The sequence below is a fragment of the Azolla caroliniana genome, unplaced genomic scaffold (assembly GCF_043228905.1).
Source record: "Azolla caroliniana isolate FFs.n. ecotype wild unplaced genomic scaffold, voAzoCaro1.0.p SCAF_6, whole genome shotgun sequence".
NCBI classification, from domain to species: domain Eukaryota; kingdom Viridiplantae; phylum Streptophyta; class Polypodiopsida; order Salviniales; family Salviniaceae; genus Azolla; species Azolla caroliniana.
Window position 1 is genome coordinate 8,915,740 of NW_028230441.1, and position 24,226 is coordinate 8,939,965.

Here is a 24,226-nt window from a genome sequence, read left to right on the forward strand (position 1 = left end):
AAGTGAACTTAAATGACATGAGTGTCTACAAGGAAATATAAAGATGATATTACAAGAAGATGAAATTTTGGATTAAACATTACTAGCACACAAATATACACAAGGAATCAAGGAGTAAGATATATTTAACATAAGGACAATGTCAAAAGAAGATAAATGAGTGAATGAAACAAGGGTTGGCGCACAAAGGGCCCACGACTCCCGTTGCACCGAAATAATTCAATGAGAATGTGAAGCTTCAATCTATGGAGGTTATCACTTACAAGAAATGGCCTAGATCACACCATTTAGGTGGTTGGGATAAACTCCCATATCATATTGTATGCATGATACATTGCTACACCACATGTGCATGTGATTTTTGTAGAGCAATCTAAAGTTTTCTAGAATTATCCTTAATATCTCTATAGTAATACTACATGTAACTTAAATATGTGTAATAAGGCAATTAGTTTAAGTGGTTAGTATACTAAACTCTGTACGTATATGTCACAGATTTGTGTCTTGTATGAGGACCCTTTGTTTGTATGGTTATTGAGCGCCACCTTGTCCTAAGTGTGTTGGAGTAAAAGGTTGTAAGAATTTGGAGTCCAAAATTCTTAGTCGTCTCCGCTTGTTAGACATTATTCCTAATGTAAGCACAAGACAAGGGATTATATTATAGGTAATAAAGAGGAAGAGAGAGAAAGAAGGGTTCATATCCACCTGATCATCCTTGAGTGAAGGGATCAAGACAAACTCGAGGCTTGATCGGTGTTCTATACGACCGCCATGGCATCAAGTTCTATTTGGTACTAGCGCGCACGTGCCACAAGAGTCTGTTAACCACAAGGTTGTCTAATGAGGATAACTAGGCCTCATTTTTATAGCCTGACCTAAGGCCCCCAGGCAAGTTCACACTTGGACTTATGGGTTGTCTCAATCCTTAGGATTAAAGTAATCGTCCATTCTTTATACTCCCTATTAACCTTGTTGAGAATCAAGCTTAACCTAGTCTAGTGTGTGAACACACATTCTGAGAATCTATGAGCACTCAAAGGTCAAAAGTCATCACTACTTTCTACACATTAACTATGTGTCATAGAATCATATTCTATGACACATATATAATGAGTTCCATATTCCCCATGACTAATGAGTCTCCACATTCCCCAAGGTTCTAGAGAGAGTGGGCGTTTTAGTGAGTTAAGGAAGAGAGAGGGTGAACCTATATAAAGCACCCTCCTACTTTGTAATTGTCGATTAATCTCCTTTGTAATATTCATATTGTTATTGTTGTAGTTGTTCTCCGTGTCTTGTTAATACATACATCCATCTTGAGTACTTCATTTCTCTTATCTATTTATCTTGTGTTTCTCTCCTCTCCTCTCCTCTTTACACACACACACACACACACACACACACACACACACACACACACAAGACCAATCTATTCCGCTACATAGAATCACACTCGACGCAAGAAAGCGTCAACTCTGCCAAGAGTTGAACAACATCCAACAAAGGGACATGTTCATCACAAACTATTGTTGTCTCTGTTGACCAACACAAAGGGGTCAAATGTCGTAATCACTAAGTCGTTTAGTTAAGAAGATTGTGGTTGGAGATGTGATGTTTGCCGATTTTGACAATTACTTACTCAGAACATTACACAGATAACAATTTACCACACTTAATTAATATGATTATGACATACGAACTTGATCGACTGCTAGTTATAAATATAATATGCGTAATAGAGAAAATAAACAAAGCATATGACACAACATATACTTTAACTACCAAAATGATATTGTGAAATGCACATAAATGGAATCCAAAACCAGCTTCCTTAGCTTCTTACTTCCTATTCAATTTATAGTCGTACAAAGGTACCCATTTGGGTTGGCTCTACTTAGCTACATGCGTCCTAACAAGGGTATGCTAAAAGGGGCACAAAGGAACACATGCACACCCAACATGAAGGCATGCACTTGCATTCAAGGGACACCACATTTCCCCCCTGAGAGAAACAAGGATTTTTACGACATGGGGAAAGGACGAGCGCTAAAAGATGGGCTTGGGGTAGCATAGGGCTTGATGCAGGCAACATGGGCGGAGGTGAAGCGACCATTGGAATCGCATCAGAGCAAGTAAGTCGTGGATTTGATTGCATGAACCACAATGAATGGGCTGATCCATCGGTGCATGAGTGATTTGTTGAGACCGCACCGCCGGACCGGGAAGTAAACAAGGACTTTGGTTCCATCATCATAAGTCGGGGTAATTCGACCCACGTCGTAGTGTCGCTTTTGGCGTTGTTGTGCGACTTGTAGGTTTCGAGAGCTTGCTTGTCGAAGGAGAGGTAGCAGTTGTTGGAGATAGAGCCCCCAAGTGGCACCATCCATGTTGGTAGGTTTGGAATGGACGTCAATGGATGGTTCTGGTGGGAGCCGAGGATCACGCCCATAGAGTGCTCAAAAAGGGCTGATTCATGTTGATGCTTGAACAAATGTATTGTAGGTGTGGGTGACGAAAGGCAAGATTTGATCCCAGGTTTTGTGGCCTGGATCGATGTAAGTGGCAATCTCCTGCTTGAGGGTCTTGTTGAGGCGTTCAGTGAGGTCGTTTGTTTGCGGATGGTATAGGGATGTAAACACCTGCTAGAAACCTAGTTGAGTTGCAATCGTGTTGAGGACGTCCCCATGGAACTGACGGCCTTGATCAGATAAGAGTTGGACAGGGCAACCATGTTGAAAAATTACCTTGTGCAAAAGTTGGGATGCGATTGTTGGCGCAGTGATGTCAGGGATGGCAACAGTTTCAGCCCATCTGGTGAGGTATTCTGTTATGACCAGGATATACTTGTTGCCATTGGGGGTTTCGGGAAAAGGTCCCATGAAATCCCATTTGACGAGCTCGAAAGGCGATGTGACGGTGATGGGTTGGAGCGTTTCGGCGGGCTTGTTCGCGGGTTTGATGTGTTGACACAAAGCACATTGGTTGATGTAGGTAGAGACAGACGTAATAATACCCAACAATGGGTGGTCGTGATAAAATTGGAGATACGTCTGTTGTAGGGCATGAGGGATATAGAGACGCGGCTCGTGATGCGCCTGAATGAAGAACACCAAGTTATCGCAGAGCATGAACTGTCGTTGTGAGGGAAATGGTTGGAGGGAGCACAACTGATGGGTTATCTCTCGGATGGCGGGGTCGTGTTGCTGAAGTGTAGCGAGTTGTGGTAATGGCAGTGGAAGGTCAGATGTCGCGGTTAGAAATTGGACAACTTGGAAATCGGCGCGAGAGAGACTATCAACGACCAAATTGGTTACACCTTTTCGTTAGGAGAGGGTAAACTGATAATCTTGAAGTGCCAATATCCATCGCAACAAGCGGCCCAGGGGGTGAGGTCGATGAATCAGAGAAAGTAAGGGTTGGTGGTCAGTCTCAACCGTAACCTGCCCGCCATGAAGGTATGGGTGAAGACGTTGGAAAGACCAGACGATCGCAAGTAGTTCCTTCTCAGTGGTTGAGTAGTTCCGTTCAGCCGGCGTGAGAGTTCGGTTAATGAAGGAGACCGCCTTCTCTTGCCTGTGGCAATCGGTTTGCAGGAGGACGGCTCCTAACCCATGGTTAGAGGCATTTGTCTGCAACGTAAACGGCTGGTCAAAGTTAGGATGGGCGAGCAACCCTGATTCCTGGACCATTGTTTTGAGGCGACGAAAGTTGTCTTCGCAAGCAGGATCCCAAACGAATGACACACCTTTCTTCAAGAGATGACAGAGGGGGAAAGTGACCAAGGCGAGGTTCGGGATGAAGCGAAGGGAAAAGGTGATCATGCCCAAAAAACATTGCAATGTTTTTATTGAGGTGGGGCGGGGGTAGTCGGTGATGGCAGCTACCTTTGCAGGGTCCATACGGATTCCATCGCCAGAGATGATGAAGCCAAGAAAACGGAAGCTGGTGCTTCCCCATCGACACTTCTTCCATTGGAATTGCAAGTTATGCTTAGTTATGCAAGCGAGGACTTCAGCGAGAGTTTGTAGATGATCCTCCCAAGTGGTCGTGTGGATAAGGATGTCGTCGAGATAAACAAGGAGGACGCCTTTACTGATAAGGTCGGCAAAGATGGAGTTTGCCATGCATTGAAATGTACTGCCGGCGTTAGACAGGCCAAACGGCATGCTGGTGAACTGGAACAGGCCACGTCATGTGCAGAATGCGGTCTTGTGGGCGTCAAACGGCGTTTAAAAGGGGATCTGCCAATATCCCGAGGCTAAGTCGAGGGAGGTGAAATAACGGGAGCCCCCGAGCTGGTCCAAGAGGTCGTCCACACAAGGGAGTGGGTAGCGGTCATGGATCGTCACTTTGTTGAGAGGCCTAAAGTCGATGCAAAAGCGGAAGGTGCCATCATCCTTCTTGACGAGGTGGGGTTCTGAAACCCAATCACTAGTGGAAGGAATGATGATACTTTTGGTGAGCATATCGGTGACTGCAACATCGATGCGATCGTGGTCGAGGGGGGAACGTTGGCGTGTAGCCATGCGGATGGGAGCGGCATCCCCGGTATGAATGACATGTTGTACCGGGAAAGAGACAGTAGCGGCATGCGTGGGTTGGGGGGCTAGTGACAGAAAACGAGCTAACAATTGGCGGACAGAGATTAACCACTCTTTGGGACTGAGGGCCACCTGGACTTGGCTGAGGTGAGCGACATGGGGGCTATCGTGTAGGAGGGGGATAGGGGGAGCTTGTGGGACAATCAGTTTGTGAGCATCGAAATCAATCATAGCGCGACGCTTGAGGAGCCAATCGCAACCTAAGGTGAGGGGGAAGAGTTGGTGGGGCAAGATATAAAAGTGGTGTGAGAATGTGAGAGGTAACGGTGCAATGGGCTTGCGTGCAAGAGTGGTATAGATGTTGGTGATCACCAAAAAGGACTTGGATGGAAGGAGCGGTGGTTGTGGGAAGGCATAATTGGTGAACTAAGGTGGTGCTAATTGAAGAGATATTACTACTAGAGTCTAATAGGATGGTGTGTGTGGAGTGATTAATGGTGGCGAGAGCGGTGCATACCTGTGAACTAGAAGAGGCGGACGCTTGGACGTGGGGGGCTGGCTCTTCCATCAGTACCCCGGAAGGTAGTTTCCCGGAAGCTCAACCAACGATGCGGTGTCAGCCATGGTTATCTGGGCTTGTTGCTTGTGAGATTGTTGTTGCAATTTCCGGCAATAACGTCGGACGTGTCCATAATTGTGAAAATAGAAACACTTCGGGCGTCCTTGGGCATCGCAATTAGGAAGGTTTCGGCGAGTCTGCATCTGCACGTTTTGGACGTCAATGTCCATGGGGGTCGCTCCTTGGTACTGCGCGCGCAAGTCGGTCGATGGTGGAGGGGGCCATCTTGGTTGGGAGTCAGATAGCGTACAAGCTTCGATGGGTTGGGCAATGAGGATGGCATCGTTGAAGGTCTTGGGACCTTGGTCCCGGGCATGACGAGTGATGTCAGGGCGCAGATGGGGCCATAAGAAGAAAAGCTTGACATGCTCGGGCATGGTTGGATCGGCTTGGACGAGGAGCTGATTTAGGCGAACACCAAATTGGCCTACTGGTTCGTGCACTTGTTGTTGCAACGTCTCGAGTTGTTGCAATGCCGTCTAGACCGAATTTTGATGGGCGAAGTTTTGAATGAGGAGATCTTGGAGGATCACCCAGTTCTCCGTCACTTCGTTGGCTTGTTGTACGTACCAAGTGGCGGCGACATTTTCGAGCAAGGTGCGAACTTCCAAAGCCTTGCACTCGTCAAACCATTTGTGGTAACTTGAGATCATCTCAAAGTGATCCAACCATGCTAAGATGTCCTCAGAGGGCAAGCTGGAGAAGGACTTTGGGCGAACCTTGGAATCGGGCCGATCTAGAGACCGATCGTTGGTAGCGGAGAGGAAGGAGAGCATAGCTTGGTTCGTGTGGCTGATTTGAAGCATGGCATTGGAGAGGACTTGCAAGAGTTGCTCCATTTGGAAGGGGGGTGGCCACTCAGGAGGTTGCGGGAACTCAACTTGCATAGGGGTATCGACTTTGACGACGACGGGACGGAATTGGGACGCCATGAACGAGGTGATAGTGGCTAAAATTTTACCTCGTTTCTCCACCAATTATGTGAAATGCACATAAATGGAATCCAAAACTAGCTTCCTTAGCTTCTTACTTCCTATTCAATTTATAGTCGTACAAAGGTACCCATTTGGGTTGGCTCTACTTAGCTACATGCGTCCTAACAAGGGTATGCTAAAAGGGGCACAAAGGATCACATGCACACCCAACATGAAGGAATGCACTTGCATCCAAGGGACACCACAATATTAACATAACCAAAATAGACCGATAATGATACAATGCTCTCGGTCCCTTTTTATAGGGGACCCGAGAGACTCTTCCAAGATAATACACTTGCCTATTCGGCAAGAACCTACAATTACATTAACTGTTCTATTCTATTTTTCCTACTTGGCAAAAATTACCATTTCGGGTACTTCCTTTTCACAGTATCTTTTATTACTCTGACTTTGACTCTGACTCCGACTAGTATAATTCGGTTGGTCGATCGACTAACACATGGCACACCTGTTCTAATCACTTGTTGATCACATGACAGTGCTGATAATTTGCTTCATCGTCCTCATCCTCTTGGTCGTTGTTCAGGTCGTCATTATCATTGTTGTGGTCTTCTTCCTCAAGCTCATCCTCGTCCTCGTCCTCATTTAGAATGTCCAACAAATTGGGCTCCTCATCTTCTTCATATTTAGTGTTGTTCGGAGTTGGTTGATCTTCTGGTTGTGTTCGCTCAAGTCCGCAACGTTGACTATGCCTCTCTCTCTTGATCCAGGTGTGCTTGCCGTGACTCCTCGTTGATTCGTTCAGTTTGGCCTGACTCATGCTCTGCCGTGTCTTGGTTCGACTCCAACTCCTGTCCTAGTTGCTTTGTTACCTCATCCTCGACCTTTGTTGCTTTTTGTTGTCTCTCTTATTGGTGGCGTTCCTTTTCATAGGAATCAAGCTCTAGAGCGAGTGTAATTAGTTGGTCGTCATATTGTTCGAGCAAGTTGTTGATTTCCTCCTTGTGGTGTGTTGTTAATTCATATATATCTCCGGCCAGCTCATCCCGTATTGTGGTTATGCTCGCCTCATCCATCTTAAAAAATCCTTGACCTTGCTTTTTCATGCTCTTGTGGTCTACATTTAATGATTGTAATTCAAATGCTTGAGTCGATCACTGCTTCCAACCGTCGTCCAGAGCCTTTGTGATGACCTGATGCATCTTTTGGCCTGCACTTTTTCCTCTCCTATTTCGAGTTGATACTTTAAAGCACTGATTTCATTTTTAACTCTTCTTGTCGACCTATCGTGGAGTCGTGCTCGAACATAACTTCTGCTTCTGCCACTATGAGTGTGTTTCACACCCGCTCATTGTCATGATATGGCAAGACTCAAACCCATGACCTTATGTTACATGGGTCGAGCTCTTGACCATTAGACTATATGTTATAATACGAAAAATATTATTTTCATTTAAGTTTTACTATAGAAAATCGATGTATATTCCAGATTTCTCTGGAACATTCTAGAAACTTCAGGAGTACTCCTGAGAACACTATAAAAGGAGGCACAAGGCGTTATTTCGAACCAAATCGGTTCAATGCCAGTCTTAAGCCTCTTAGCTACTATTGTATATTCTCTTAACATAATATATATCTTTTGTTATCATCATTCTCTCTCTCTCTCTCTCTCTCTCTCTCTCTCTCTCTCTCTTTCCTTCTCTCGAGAGTTCTACACCTCCCTTAGTACTAATCCTCATCTTTTAGTACTAATTCCTTCTCTGTCTTAGTACTGTTCCTGACACTCATACTTATCGACGAGCTGTTTGTAGCATTGAGTCATGTCCTCCATTTCGGCTTCGAATGCAACTATGTGCTTCTTATCTAACTCCTCTTGTGTGTTCAGAGTTGCTTGGAGGTCATAGATCATTCTTTGTTTCCTATTAAAATGTATTTTGAGGCGAGTAGGCTAACCATTGAGTTGATCCATTTCCTCTTGCGAGATTGAAGCGTGTCCTAGAGTTTTGTCTGGAACCCTTCCATTTGATGATGTGCCTTCCGGAGTCAGTCACAGATACTGTGGACTTTGGTGTCCGCTTCTTTTATTCTTTTATTGGCACTTTCGATTATAGCATCTTTTGCTTGTTTCCATAGCCGTCTGTCGGGTACATGCGGGATCGCATGTTCGTACATTTGAAATCACTCCTCCATCACCTGCAACTTTGACTCTACTTGTTGCAATTGGGCCGTTAATTCCTCATTGGCTTGCTTCATTGCCGACCACTCTTGGTGCATATGTTCCGACGCATGTGTCCTACGTTTGCAGACTTCAACTATCTCTTTTGCTTGTCAGGTTGTTTTAGCTAGTTCTTGATGGACTTCGACCAAAGTTGTATTTATAAGAGGCATTTGAATCGCCATACCTCTATTCCTAACATCTTGTTGCTGGCCGAGTCTCTACAAATCCTGCTCTTCCTTTGGCTCTATCTCTCCCAGCAATGCGCATTGGATCATCTCCCGATCCTTGTGTTCCTGCGCCAATTGATCATAAGCAAACTGTAGGCGTTTGGCTAACTAGTTCACTAGCTTGCAAGATGTGTCGAACCATAATATGGCCGTTATTTCATGAGCTAGTGGTGGTATGTCGGGTATAGTTAATACTTTAGGGAACTTTCAATTCCACGGAGCCTCTAATTCAATGTCTCTGCTCTATTAAGCATTCAATTCAAATAAACTTCTCAATTTCGAGGGTGTTAATTCACATAAAAGATGAGTTTACATGAGGCAACCTATAAGGGGGTTCTTAATGCTTATCTTGTAGCATCACACCCTTCCTAGTCCAAGTTCCCCGGGGCCCTGCTTGAGTAGCAGACTTTGCGTTTATACAACATATTTGGTGAACCTGACATGCAAGAGCGAGAAGGGAGGGGAAAGATGTGAGGAGAAGACTTGGCCACCATGATGGCCGTGGAGATGGACCAAATGATGTAGGAAAGAGAGAATACAATGTTGCAAATGTATAAACGTGTGTGAAATGTGAATGGAACCACCGGGGACTTTAAGAAGAGAGTATGGGATGCAAACTCAAATTATTATGTTGGTGACTTCACGCTACCCCCGATATTTGGTTTAGTGCTTAAAGGGTTTTTCTTTGTGGTTTTTTGTTTTGGTCTACTAATTTTATCTATGAGAAGTTCAACACTCACCCTATTTGTGAATACGATGCTTCTAGCTTTATAGGTCCAAGGTTTGAATCTTGCCTTACAGGTATACGTTGGCACATAAAAATTACATGCATTTGTAGATTCATAATTTTATGAAGGATGTCCACACCCACAGTACATCCATATTAGATAGGTTGGGAATCCAAATATTGTAGGAGGCACATGCACCAAGAAACCGTCTCACCTCTATTTGCGATTGCATACTTCCTTCATTTTATTGATGGTGTCCACCTTTGCCAAGGATGGCTTTCGTTTGTATGCCCCCTACAAGTGTCCCACCACAAGAATCTCTGATCGACCAAATGCCAACTTCTCAGTCGAGAAAGTTAGATCCCCATCTTCCAGCCTCCACAGGACCTTGTCACAATCAATGATGTGATCTACCATGAAGCATCTACACCCATCCTCACCCAATGTCTCATCTTTATCCACTTCAAAGAATCGCTTTGTTGGAATGTCATCGAGGAAAGGCCTACTGATGTTTGGGATGCAATTTCTTAGCACTTTAATTATTGCATTCACCATGTGGGCTACAAAATTTGTGTCACACCATGGCAGGCTCCACATCTACACTAGATAAACCATCCTGGTCATACCTTGAGTATAAGTATCTGATTAGTAGATAAAACATCTTGTGGAAGCTTCAACGATTCGTCGACACTCGATCTGATCCATGTGTTATGAATTGTCACTTTATTGATAGGTTGCCGGTCTTGGATGAAACACAAGGTTTCGTTCTTCTTCGATTCAATGAGCCATCAGTTCGAGTATGACAATTGGAAGGTTCAAGGATTCTCCTATTGATTTTCTCTTTGTGTAGTTCAATCAGCTTTGGATGTGAGCTCTCGACACTAGGTTCAACTTAATATTCCATGATAGGTGTACCACCATGAATATCGCCGTTGGTCCTCCTTTGACCCACAATTCTCATAAGGATTGACAATGCATGCAAGCGTTTTGAGTCAAAATGAGTAAATCACATTGAGTTCGGTTTCAAGGTTCAATGATTTGGTTTGAAGGGTTAAAACCTCGATTTTTCCTATTTGAATGTCAAAAACTCTCCGTTTGAATGTTAAAAAATTCGTTCTTTTTGCTTTTGGATAAAACCTTCGTTTTTCCTATTTGAATGTCAAAAACTCTCTAATGCATGGTTTTTGTTAATATTTTCTTATTGATTCTCTTTGAGCACTTTGTAACAAGCTCACAATACAAACTACGATCTATATTGTGTAAATCAACAACTTGCAACTTCATTGCTTCTTGATTCCCTCTAAGTGAATCTCTCTTTGTCACTCTTTTTTTCTATTTATCATAATTAGCTTTTACCCTAATGGTAAGTTGTTAATCCATAAGCAGTGAGCACTATATCTTGAGCTTGAAACCCAAATTCCTCACCTCCCGAGGTCTCTCTCTCTCTCTCTCTCTCTCTCTCTCGTAATTACCTTACCCTAGTGGTAAGTTGTTAACACTACGAGCACTGCGTCAATCCTTGTCGGCTATTCACATGAGCAAAAGGGTGGATTTACCCTATTCATAGCAAGGATGAAGTGGTCGACAAGTTTCGAACATTTTTGGCATTAGTTGAAGCATGAGACAGATGTTATCCCAATTTCCTCACCTCTCTATTATATACTTCATACACTCTTAATTCTCTAGATGCCACTGTGGAATGTAGGTGTTGAACGCATAGAAGTGATTGGCGTACTGGGGCAATGTTTTGCATTCAAAAAACTTGTTCATATAAAAAAGAACTGCCCCACAAGACGTATTAAAGATCCTACAAAGGAGAATCTGGAAGGTCAGGACACCATAAGACATCAGAAGCCTCCCCCACCACGACCCGACAAGGCTGTGATGGAATGGCGAGTGGTGGAAAAAACCCATGTCCTTCGAAAAACTTCACCGACACAAAATCCTCCATCGCCTATGAGCCCCAATCAATTTGATCTACTACAAGAGCTCGCCCCCACGGACGAGCATTCCCCTAGTTCTTTCTTAAGCCCCAAGGAACGGCCTAAGGTGACACCAAGCACACAAGAGAAAGTTCTCGTTAAAGCTTACAAAACAGGGAAGCGAAGAAGAATAAGTCATGTTAAGACCTTAATACGGAGCTTGAGTGGAATGGCACCCAATGCAGAAGCAACAAACCAAGGCAAAAGTTTGAATGTCACGCCTTAGATCATAGTCTTCCTGGATACAAATGAGTGTGCTTCCTCTAGCCAAGACCTTGAACCACACCCACAAAATGCCTTGAAATGGCTAGGTATAGGGCTCAAGACAGTGGAAAAAATAAGGGTACATGTATCAATGGTACACAATAACGGAGTCTCGACAACCTCAATCTCCTTTCCACTCTTGCTTCCGACATAGGAAGATTGGTCGAAATCCAAGATTAAAGATACGTTATGTAGCCAAGGAGCATGCTTTGTAGCAAAAATAAGAGATGAAGAGCTCATGAACGAATTAAAGCAGCATTGGCATAACACTGAATTCTGGTGCACCATGGATGAAGAGGAACCTCATCTTTGCCACATCCACCTGCGGATTATCATAGATGCCCAACTAACTCCAAGCTTTTTCTTTTTCTATGAGAAGCATGAAGGGGCGATTGAAGCTCACAGGATAGCCCACAAACTCCACTCATTGATGTGAACCACTATTCCATCCTTGGAAATGACTGGATGTCTAAATGGTGAGTGCTCCCCACTCATGACCTGTTGTGCAAAGCACCAGGAACAACTGGCATTCTCCCACCCCATTCCATGAGTATGAAGATTATAACATGGAATGTGCAAGGGCTCAGAAGTAGACTAGACCAGCAAAACAGATGGAAACTGAGAAGGGATCTTGAAGAATATTTATTAGGGAGTGGTGCTGACATCATCATGTTGTACGAACACCACCTCAATAGCATGTAGTTAAAGGAAGTCAGAAACCTCCTACCAGGATCATGGCGAATGATTTGGGAGCCAACAATCAGGGAGGATGGAAATCATGGTGGTATTTGCACTTTGATTCGGGAACATCTAGCCCAAGGCTTAATACACCAGGAATCACTTATACCTGGTAGGGCACATTTTTGCATGTTGGCCATCCAAGGGCAACAATGGAACTTCATGAATGTTTATGCTGCAAATAGCATAACAAAAAGGGCAACATTCTGGGACCGCATCCACCTACAAGTAGCGGGTGCGGAAGAGTGGTGCATTGGAGGGGATTTTAATATGATCGAATCCATTCACGATAGCTCCAACAAAAACCCCATAGTTCTACAAGAAAGGGAACGTAAACAATGGGAGAAGCTATGTGTCCACCTTAACCTGCGAGACATCTGACATTCTGACAACTTCCAACGAAAAAGGGATTCTCTCCTATTCTCCCGATCAGACGGGCGGAATAGTGGACCCACCCTATCTCGCATTGACCACATTTATGTGGGGGAGGCTCTAGAAGCAAAGGGAGGGTGGTGTCACATAACTCCAGGCACAACTTTCTCTGACCATTACCCGGTAGCTGGTCATTTTCAATTGCACCGAAAATGGGGCCCATTCCAGGCTCACATCCCACACACTATTTACACACTTATAGACATGAAGGACCAACTATCCAACCAATGGTTATTACCCGTCAAGGCCTCATCAGCATCTGACAAACTTCTAGCTAAATTAACAAGAGCTTCTACTCTCCTACATGAGATTGTCAAGACTAGAAGCAAGGATGCTCAAGAGAAGCGACAGAGGACAAAACGGGGACTAATAGCCTTACAACGACTCCAACAGAGATACTCGTCATGTATTTGGATCGCAGGACAAGTCGCCACGGCCAAACATGAACTTAGCATGGCCGAAAAGGAAATATATGACATGGAGTTTCATGGAAGCATGGCGCGATGGATTTGAGTAGGGGACAAAACCACGAAGGAATTCTTCCGCTCCAAAGGCCCGAGGCACGCTAGAACTGTGATGCACAGCCTCAACCGAGAGGATGGAACGACCACTGAGGATGGCGACGAAATGAGGAATATTGCCACAAGTTATTATAACCGCCTACTTACCGAAGACATTATAGCTATAGGTGAAGACATAAGAGAAGACATTATCCTCCAAAGCATACCCGAGAAAGTCACACCAGAAATGAATACATGGTTCATGCGTCCCCTATCAATCATCGAGATATGGGAGGCCCTCACTGATTTAGATGCCAATAGTTGCCCCAAAATCGATGACCTCACCCCACACTTTTTCACATGCCTTTGGGACACTATTAAAGAAGACCTCCTCCAGGCATATGAGGAGATCATCACCTCTGGAAGCATGCCGGAGGAATTTCGACACGGGATGATACATCTCATTCCTAAAAGTGATGGCTCATTCATCCGTCCTCGATAGGTTTTGTTAGAAATCAGAGCATCCTAGACAACCTCTTCTCATTCTGGGAAGCAGTAGCCCTTGCCAAATGTACCAACAACAAGGTAGCGGTGGTGCTACTAGATTTTGAGAAAGCATATGACAGGGTATGCTGGAACTTTCTAGAAAGTGTGATGGGGAAATTCAGCTTTCAAGAGACATGGATCAAAGGCAGTGCAAGACTTTATAGGAATGACAGCAGTTGCGTTTCACTGGCAGGTGAAAGGGGCCCCTTTTTCCGAATATCCTGATCTGTAAGGCAGGGATGCCCACTAGCTCCATCCTTATTCCTATTATACGCCGAAGCACTCTCTTGCTTTCTCAACTCGCGGCATCTCAACCTGCATGGTCTTCTCGTACCTCATTCTCACCAAAGCATCCTGGATATAGAATTTGTAGATGACACAACAGTTTACCTGCAAGGGGACTTGGAAAACCTCCAAAAGCTAGAAAGTGGGCTAGCTGTATTTTGCAAGAGATCCAACACCATGATCAATTGGCACAAATCCTGCACAATATGGCTCTCTCACGAAACACATCTGGCGTGACACCCACATCCCGCTTTCAAATGGATCAATCAAGGAGCGAGCACAAAATATTTGGGTTTCCAAATTGGTTTCAACATACCGTCGGAGACTATAATTGCACCCGTTATCCATTCCATTCGACAAAAGTTGATACATTGGAGCTCGAAAAAACTGTCGCTAGTGGGCCGCATCATAGTGGCAAATTAGGTACTACTCGCAACAACATGGTACAGTCTATCATGCTGGACAATCTCCAAGGAAAGTATACATCAGATTCAACGACTGGCCTGGTAAGGAAGACCATGTAGCTCACGCCAAGGTGGCGTGGCGTATACTCACATCGCCTAAGTCGAGAGGGGGATTGGGTCTTATTGATCCCCTTTCACAATCGAAAGCCTTACTTGCCAAATTTGTGGTGCGAGGACTCCAACCAAGAAATGATTGTTGGAAAATGCTACTGAGGTTGCGTTTCACTTACTTTAGGCCACGAAAAGGGGTCAATTGGGCCCCCCAAATGGGATGGATTCTAAACATGGATCTCAAACCTAGTTTCTCCCGCCAATTGGAGGATAGATTCAGTGCATCCATGTGGAAGGCATGGTGTGACCTTCGTGGAGGGCTCAAGTGTGATCAACCGAGATCTGAACCTACCTGGCTCAGTCAACGTATCCTATGGAACCCATGTATCAAGGATGAATCTAATCAACTACTGGGATCACATAAGGGGTTGTCATGGGGATACATTGCAGAAGGTCCAGGAAAAAGTATAGAATGTTGGCGACAGTTTACGTCACTACCACTACAAGATTAGGTGAACATACTCCATGGAATCAGGGGCGGATGGACTATGAGATCGGAAATCATTAACGCTCTATTGATTAGGGAATCTGCTACTCAAAGGATGACAATGGAGAAATGGATAGGCCACGAGGAGGAGGGATCTCTGATCCCGAGAGGTAGGGGACCACCAGACAGACTCGAAGGCTCTGAATTGCGAGACAATGAGACTCCAACACAGAAAAATGCAATTCGAGTACTCGCGTATACTGGTCATAAATGGATTGTAGATCCTGATCCGATCAAAGTACAACCCGATTGGCACGTATGTACTCATGAAAACACATGGCTACATAAGGTCAGTTGGGACCCTTTGCAATGGACATGGCGTGATCCCTACGCGGGGCAAGGAAGCAAACCCATCCTTTTCTTCCAATTCACAACTAGATTGGGTTGCCACATTCTAGCTACTCAAACCGCCCGAGAGCCGGCTGCTGCGAAGGTCTGGCACACATTTCAAGTTCCTCCCACAATAATCACCAAGTTTTGGCAGAAAATCTGGAAACAACAACACGCGAGGCGAATTACCACGTTCCAATGGCTATTAATACATAAGTCCCTACCGGTGGGAGCATGGCAACGTGGGAACCTTAGCTCTCCTAATTGTGTAGAGTGCCCACATGCAGTAGAATCAATACAACACGCTCTGTGGGACTGCCCAACGTCCCATCGAATATGGCGGGGGGTTGGCCGCTTGTTGCAATTATGTCAAGTGCAAGGCTCAATCAAGTGGGGAAATATATGTTGGCTATCATGGCATGCCGCAATTGGCAGATACGAGCATCAAGAGGAGGGGATGACTTTGGTGATAAAAGCACAAGAGGTCTTTTTCTCCCCCAGCTGTAATATCCACTCCACTCCTCTTAATGACAAATCTCAAGAGGTGTTGGAATTGGCCAGGCCAATAACTCTTTGGATTCTATGGAAACAACGATGTAGGTGAGTCTTCTCCAACCAAACCGCATATCCAACAAGGTTACTGCAAGAGATATGGAGTGAAATTGTAGCCACTTTGAAGAGCCAATATGATGGCCATAAGGGCGGCTCCGAGGGAGTTGAAAGACAACAAATAGCCTTCATCCAACAATGGTCGTCCTCTCCCTTTTTTGAGTCAGTGGGCATCCACATAAGATGGAACTATCGCATCCCTTCAGGGATTTGTACATAATCGTCTCATTTGTAAAATTTTATAACTAATGGAAGGAGTGTTTTTTTGGAAAAAAAGAAAAAAGAGAAAAAAGAATGTAGGGGTTGAACCCATGACCACTTGGTCTCCATTGGGCAACCTTACCAACTGAGCTACTCCATCCATCTCTCTCTCTCTCTCTCTCTCTCTCTCTCTCTCTCTCTCTATTCATCAACATGTAACTAGTGTAATTTTTATACACTTACGCCGCTCGGCCTCTCCCTTGAGGAAGCAGAAATACAAAGAACAACCAAACACCCTCGGATGTTGGGCTTCAAAACAAGTTGACGTGGAGTAGAAAAGACTAAGAAGATAAGGGAACGTGAGCTACGTCAACTAGAAGCTATGGTTGGGGTACCTTTTACATTGGGACCATGGGCCACATCCACATCGCAACCCTTTGACCTCCCACTTCTCTTTGAGAGACTTGGATGGAAATGAAATTAGGCCTAGTATAACATCTTTTCATTGTAGAACATGTTTTTTTTAGAACTATTTTTTATCTTATTTTGATTTTTTTACTTTCGATGAATGGGTAAATATCCCATTTTTTGTAAACCATTTGTCTCATGGCATTTGTCTCATGGACCAAATTTGGCCTTAGAAGACGTTAATATATCTTTCTTTCTTTCTCTCAATTACCTTACCCTAGTGGTAAGTTGTTAACACTACAAGTGCTACGTAATAGGTTCAAAACCCGATTTTCTCACCTCTCTATTATATAGATACTTCATACACTCTTAATTCTCTAGATGCCACTGTGGAATGTAGGGGTTGAACCCATGACCACCTGGTCTCCATTGGGCAACCTTACCAACTGAGCTACATCCATCTGGGCATCGATATATGTTAGAGCCCATCCCGTTATCGCGGAGTTTGGCTCGTTATTAACGTAAGATTACTCGTTGCCATTCGAACCATTGCTTCCATGTGACTTAGCTCACATGCATTGCGATGTGAGACAGGGCGTTGGGGCACAAGTGATGAGAGTGGCCGGCTATGCACACTTTGCCCTAAACAAGTTCGAGAGTCTGAGTATCACACTTTGCTACAATGCTCTGCAGTTGATCATATTCGACATTGATTTCCACATCTCTTCGATTGAGCCCAATCCTTGCACGAGTTTCTCTCACAACCACAATGTCCACTCTCGATTACAACATTCATTGGTTAAGTTCTTGAACATCGAGAGTCACTACTCACTTTCACACGTATCATGTGAAATGTAATATTTTTGGTCTCATAGGTCAAATTTGACCTCCAAAGATGACAATATAATCTATCTATCTATCTATCTCTCATTTTTCTCTTCTCTTCTTCATTCCCTTAACTGAGCTCCTGATTACAAATTACAATCTCTAGATTCTCTTCTTACATATAACTCTACATGTGTGTCTATGTCTTCATGCTAGGGTTAAATAGTAAATTCCATGGAGTCTTTGTCTTGTTATGTTTTCTATCATGTCAATATCGAGCATTAAATGCAATTGGCAAATTCTAGATGGAATTATTCTTGTTAAGAAATGCTTTTAATCACTTTCGTATTGAATTTTTACATGCAATTCTATAATGCTAAATTCTAATTGACATATGTACATAGAATATGTTGATCAAGTGCTGATTTTAATGACTTAATTTTCTTATACACTAAATCAAAGAAAGTATACATTATAAAGCGTGTTCTTTCTACCACTCTTTTTCTTATTTCACCCAAAATAGTAATATCAAATTCTAAATTTACTTTAGTTTCTCCTTTGGATGAGCACCAAAAATTTAAGATTTGAATGTAGTAATTAAGAAAATTGAAGTACCAAACTTTGTTGTATATGTTGATATTGTAGGGAAAAGACACGAAACAAAAAAAAATTCTACTTATCATACATGATAGAACCCACCATTATGTTCGTCATTTGCATCATTGTTTCAATCATTGTACATAATATACTCGAATGCATTGGCAAACATTCTTTCTCATACGAATGCAAATGACTGTGTATGCTATCAAAACATTCTTATGCTTTTTTTTTACACTTTTTACCTTAACTTTCTTACCTTGTAATAAATAATGAATACAAAAGTATGGCATTTACCATACTCGAATGATTGAAACATTCGAGAATGTGAATGCACGTATGGTACGTATGGTTCATACTATGGTTTCAATACGACTTATATCACATTCTCTTCCATGTGAGACAAGTCATTGAAGCACAAGTGAAGAGATTCATTGACTATGGCATTTAAAAGTTTTTGTATCGATAACATCTACATTGCCAATTAGCCAATATTTTGATACCCTTAAAGTGGCTCTAACATAAACTTGACAAGTTAGGAGTGTATTCGGATGGCCATATACTTTCATGGATTATGATTGCTCGGCATTCGGTATGTTTGATTAAGTTGGACTCACTAACACTCAATCTTAGAGAAGATAAAGACCTATCATAATTTGGAGTGAGAATGAGTTTATGGTTGTTTTGCCTCTGATACTGAATCTCAATGGTGAGAGCTTGATTGTTGAAATGTAGCTTCTCTCAACTTAATGTGTGGTTGTGGAGCTTTTTATTGCATGAACTTTATTTACAAATCAACAAACATGGATTTGAACATATACTACTAGTGTAGTAAAATGACTTTTATTTTAAAAATCCATTGATAATAGTTCATTCATTGGCACGGTACAATATATGTCATTCCTACCTAAGAAGGGGGGTTACAACTCTATCATAAAAACTCTCTATATGAAAATAATGTGCACCCATGTGCTCACCATTCTTGATGGGGATTTGGATATGACACTTGAATTTATTGTTTGTTAAATTACCTTATATGTTGAGCATGTAAACAGTGATATTCATCCAACAATATGTTTTCATATATCTTCATACCAAGGCGATGATGCCATAATGCTACCTCAACACCTAACTTGTGTGAGCAAATTCGAAGACGTATTAAGGCTTTTCGAGAGCTAGGGCACATGTTTTGGCATTTTTACCTTTTGATGGGAAAGAGAGAGAGAGAGAGAGAGAGAGAGAGAGAGATCTTTTTAATGTCCATGGGAGATGATTGTGATCGATGAGACAAGGCCTATACATTTATTTCGTTCCACAGGTCAAAATCAGCCTCTTCATGGACGATAAATCTCTCTCTAAAAATAGTAATACATTAACCACAAAAGCCGAATTACAATAGATGGAGTATGATATCCTATCAACTCCCCACAAAATCAAAGAGGGTTCCCATGACATCCCTTACCTCTCCTTTTCCATTGTATATCCACGTTTAATCTACAATTTGAAAGGTCAATGAAGAATATATATGCCTACAGTTTTCTAAGGCTTTGACAAGAGGTTCGAATCTCTATCATTAGGATTACGTAATGTACACATGATGTCCTCATATTATTCTTATATGGGTACTCGAGCGTAAAGTCACGATGCCAACGAAAAGAAAGGTAACATCTAGGGCAGTCTTGTGAGGTTAGAACAGATCTAGGCATGGCATGCCCTTCGGAGCAAAGAGAGGGAGAACAATCGCCTCTATTGTTGGAGGTATCCAATGGCAGCAGGAGTGGCAGCACGCCATCACAAGGCGCACAACCTTTATCCTCAACCACCAAGACATTCGCCAATCTAATGTTATGCACCCTTGGAACAGGGGTGCTGGGCCTACCCTACACGTTCTCCACTGTTGGATGGGTCAGTGGCCTCCTGATCCTTGCTGTTAGTGCTGCAATTGCTTATCATGGTATGATGCTATTGGTCCGATCCAAGTGCCTCTTCGTACAACATCATCCTGACCTTCTTGTGGCCGGATATGGTGACCTCATGTTTCATGTCTTTGGCCGCTATGGCCGTTTGGCCGTTGACATCCTCCTCACACTAAGTACCATCGCATGTGGTATCTCTTATCTCACATTCATAACACAAAACATAGCCTCCATTGCCTCTACACTTATTGATACATCCACAACTACTTCCACATCCTCTCTCTTTGAGGATGCTTTTCATCATCAGAAAAATGCCTTCAGCAGTGGCGGTGATAGCCCGGTGTTGGTGGAGAATATTCTGTTAGGTCTTATAACCACTTGGACATGGACATCATCGACTCTCTATGCATGGATTATTTTTCCTTTTGAAGTTGCCCTAGCTGCCATACCCTCTCTCACTTACCTAGCTCCACTGAGCTCTCTGGCTGATTTGGCCAATCTTGCAGCATTAGCAGCTGTAGCGGTTGCAGATATAGTGGAGATTCAGAAGGTATCGGGCTTTCCAGCAGTAGCTGCATTTCGCAACATAATTTCAGTACCCTCAGCATTCGGGGTAGGGATATATGCATTCCAATCAGCGGGGATGATGATTCCCTTAGAACTATCTATGGCAGAGCCATGGAAATTTGGTAATGTATTGGGATGGGCCTTTACATTTGGTGGTCTCATATATGCCGGATTCGCCATGCTCGGATACATGGCATTTGGTGAGGATGTACAACAAATCATCACTCTCAATCTCCAAGCAGGTATAGTGGCCATCGTAGTTAAAGGTGCTTTGTGCTCCAGTTTGTTGTTGGCTTTACCACTTGAATTTAATCCAATGTGGGAGCTCATCGAGCGTCGCTTCTCAGAACGGAAGCTTTCACTATGGTTAAGAGCTGTGGTGCTGTTTGTGATATGTCTCTTGGCTACAACTGTGAAACAATTTGCAGTGTTCTTGTCATTGGCTGGAAGTAGTATCTCTTGCTTGTTAGGTTTCATTCTTCCTGCGGCTTTGCATCTGAAGATCACGAAAGAAGACCTTGAAAAATCACCTTCCTTTCTTGCCATGGCAGCTGACTATGTGCTGATTGCTTTTGGTTTGCTTTTCGGAGCTTTTGGAACAACTGTTTCCTTCATCAACCTTCTTTGATCACACAGACAAGGTCTTCACACATAAAAGGTCTTAAAGAAATACACATGATGTCATGTCCAGATTTGGAGATACAGAAAATTTAAGTGTTTCAATGTTATTCCAAAGATGAATCTTGTTTCATAAAAGTCTCACTGATCATTTTGGCCATCAGTGTCCTATTATTGTGATTAACCATTATAGCATCACCTTTTCCACAACATCAAACAGCCGTGTTAATGATGGCTAAAATAATTAGTTATTCTGTGAAAATAATACAATTGGTATTCAGAGCCTCAATGTTATGGAATAAATAAATAAAAATTGAAAAGCTCGCTACAAACCCACGACTACTCGAGTTCCATTAACAAGCGGCTTGTTTGGATTGTTCTCCTGAAGCCAAACAGCTAGCCATGTCTAATAGCATTAAAGAAATCAACTTCAGAGAAATTTAGTATAATACATACATTCTTCTTTAATTAAATCTTTGATTTCCCAAAGGATACAATAACTTCCAAAGGATCACTATGTGGTTTGGCCTTTGCAAGAGCAGTGAGACCCTTGAGTAGTGTCGTTTTCATGTGTTTATCAAAATATTCTCTTGCCATAGCTTCAGTGGGTAGTGGATCTATCATCACTGAAAATTATGATGGCCATGTCAGCGAAGATCGAGGAGAAAATCCTTTTATCAAGCATACTACAGCACAGCAGACACTATACATGCTAGCATTAAATCTCACAAATATATATCCAGATCCTGAACTCTTTTACCATTTAATGAGCTAAATTGCATTATACCTGATGGACTTCTTTACGAGAGCTACTACCATGAACAGCATTCCTTATCAAGTCCGTGCCATATAGTGCACGCAAACTAAGGAAATAAGCACATATACCATCATTACACATGAAGATATAATGGAAAGGCCGAGGATCAACATATATCAAACATTGCATTGCATGCATTTACATTGTGTTAAAATCCAATGTAATTTCTATGTCCTAGACAATCACACACATTATAATATCCTGCTTTGTAGTTAATAACGGAGAGCAGCATTTTTGTCACTTTAAAAATCCTTGTGGGTATTCTGGTAATATCTAACATGTTGAGGATGAATTGACCATACAATTGGGGAAATCACAAAAACATAGTGGCATTTGGGGAAAGAAAGAAAACTCAGGAGCATTTCAGATCTTTTTCTAAGAGAGAACATATTGAAGGGCATGTAGGTTTCTATCCAATATAGGAACATATAAAACATAGAGCAGATTTACCTTGAAGGTGATTCTTTCCTGGCAACATCAGGATCCATTGGTCCAATTAGTGAAGACCACTCTTGAATAGCATCCTTTTTTCCCAAGACATAGGCATTTATGTTTCCACTATTTATCATACAAAGTAAGACTAGTGACATGGACATTGCAGATTACAAAAATCTTAAGAAAATGGTTACATTATAATTAGGTTTCATAAGGCTCTACTAGAAGTTAATACCTGCTTATAAAACGACAAAGCTTTTCAAATGAGTCGCTACCCTCGGAATGATCATAAAACTCCTCAGCTCTAACCCGTGTAAGCTGATACAAGCAAGCTAAAACTTCAGATGAAGTACATTGAAAACTTCTATTTGTTAGCTATATATAGAGAAAGGCTGACCAAGGCCATTTATGGCAATATTGGAAATTTGAGAAATAAAGAAAAACTCAAGGGTAGTATAGAGTTTCGCCTAAGCTATACATTATATAGCATATATCTTCTCTGTATATATATCACATACAGCCAACACTATTTACAAACAAAGACATGGATTTCATAATGTCTTTTGAGCTCACGTGGACGCAAGCATAGGTTACGATGACAAAACCATGCATTTCCATTGCGTGCATAATTTTCTCCACATGGCCAGCCTGAACTGCATCTGGTTTGATTAGAGCTAATGTAAGTTCTGTTCCAGGTGTCTCCATTTTTTTTGAGATTCTAGGCACAGAAAAAGTTACATAGATCAATTTAGAACTTCGGAGGAAACAAAGAAATATATCAACCATACTCTACTTTCCTATAATAAAAATAATTGAATATATGTTCATAACATAATCTTGATGCAAAAAAGGCCATACGATCATTTGTAAATACATGCCTCACTGCAAAACACATACATACACATGCAAGCACATCCACAAACACATTCATTCATTCTTACTTACTTAAGCAAACACATACACACGCATAGAAAACCACATATAGACGTAAAAATGCTTACATACACAGATATACACAACCATATATATGCATACAAATATACATACATGCATATATATACTATACACAAACAGATATATGTATACATGCGGATATACACATACACACTTTTACATAAATAAACTCATACATGTAAGCATGCATTCGTACATGTAACATAGTATATCATATTATACATATAAAGAGAAAGAAAGAGAGAAACCAATCAAGCATACATTGGAATACAAGTTTCTTTCATATAATAAGACAGATAACGCAGAGTATATTGATTCTACAAGAATTTCATGAAAAACTGGTAGATGATGGATGCTAAACTTTCTGATGGAGGCAGAAAAAAAAATTCCAAACTTTCATTAAGATTCTCAACATTGAATGCAGAAAAAAACAAAAAACAAAAAAAATACTCATCTTACTTCTGACGATTACGCTATGTGTGAAGACAGAACCAAATGGCGAGACAAAAAAATGCAGAAGAAATTTCGTTACAGGGAAAGCATCGGTTTCATTGTTTCAAATTTCCCGGAATTTACAGACATACCCCTCTCTCGGGTCAGATTTCCCGAAATTACACGCTGCTACCCCTCCTCATTTTTCAAAATTCGCAAGAATACCCTCCATTATCATTTCTGGCTAAGGGTGCCTTGTCTCCACTAGAGAGGTCCCCTGGGTCAACATTGGCTTCTCTATGGACAAAAAAAAATACATAAAGGGGGGGGACCCTATGGACCCAAATACTTATAGGACCATTATGATAGGTCATACCCTTGCTAAATTATATGGTGCAGTAATGGAGGCAGAGCTTAGTGATTATCTGGAGACCTTA

The 24,226-nt window shown here is 42.3% G+C and overlaps 2 protein-coding genes and 1 pseudogene across 2 annotated transcripts; 1 reads left to right on the plus strand and 2 right to left on the minus strand.

The window, feature by feature from the left end:
* The first annotated feature begins 19,610 nt into the window (after positions 1-19,610).
* On the plus strand, positions 19,611-21,179 carry LOC147862990 (amino acid transporter AVT3C pseudogene; annotated as a pseudogene).
* Positions 21,180-21,315: 136 nt separating this feature from the next.
* LOC147862991 (uncharacterized) lies at positions 21,316-21,858 on the minus strand. Its single transcript, XM_087321450.1, has 2 exons — positions 21,647-21,858; positions 21,316-21,557 (listed from the first exon to the last, which is right to left on the minus strand). The coding sequence occupies exons 1-2, from the start codon at positions 21,773-21,775 to the stop codon at positions 21,477-21,479; spliced, it is 210 nt and encodes a 69-aa protein (XP_087177576.1). The 5' UTR covers positions 21,776-21,858; the 3' UTR covers positions 21,316-21,476.
* Positions 21,829-23,894, minus strand: LOC147862992 (uncharacterized). The gene is made up of 6 exons (XM_087321169.1): positions 23,817-23,894; positions 22,977-23,121; positions 22,639-22,721; positions 22,419-22,526; positions 21,939-22,014; positions 21,829-21,837 (listed from the first exon to the last, which is right to left on the minus strand). The coding sequence occupies exons 2-6, from the start codon at positions 23,106-23,108 to the stop codon at positions 21,829-21,831; spliced, it is 408 nt and encodes a 135-aa protein (XP_087177295.1). The 5' UTR covers positions 23,109-23,121; positions 23,817-23,894.
* Positions 23,895-24,226: the final 332 nt, after the last annotated feature.

What these genes read in the sequence shown, in the direction of transcription:
- LOC147862991 (XM_087321450.1), bottom strand. Translation starts at nt 21,775, where the DNA reads ATGATAGATCCACTACCCACTGAAGCTATGGCAAGAGAATATTTTGAT. An exon ending in GTGATCCTTTGGAAGTTATT is followed by an intron (nt 21,558 to 21,646) that starts GTATCCTTTGGG and finishes TAATGCTATTAG; the next exon opens with ACATGGCTAGCTGTTTGGCT.
- LOC147862992 (XM_087321169.1), bottom strand. Translation starts at nt 23,108, where the DNA reads ATGGAGACACCTGGAACAGAACTTACATTAGCTCTAATCAAACCAGAT. An exon ending in TAACCTATGCTTGCGTCCAC is followed by an intron (nt 22,722 to 22,976) that starts GTGAGCTCAAAA and finishes TGCTTGTATCAG; the next exon opens with CTTACACGGGTTAGAGCTGA. An exon ending in AGGAAAGAATCACCTTCAAG is followed by an intron (nt 22,015 to 22,418) that starts GTAAATCTGCTC and finishes TTATTTCCTTAG; the next exon opens with TTTGCGTGCACTATATGGCA.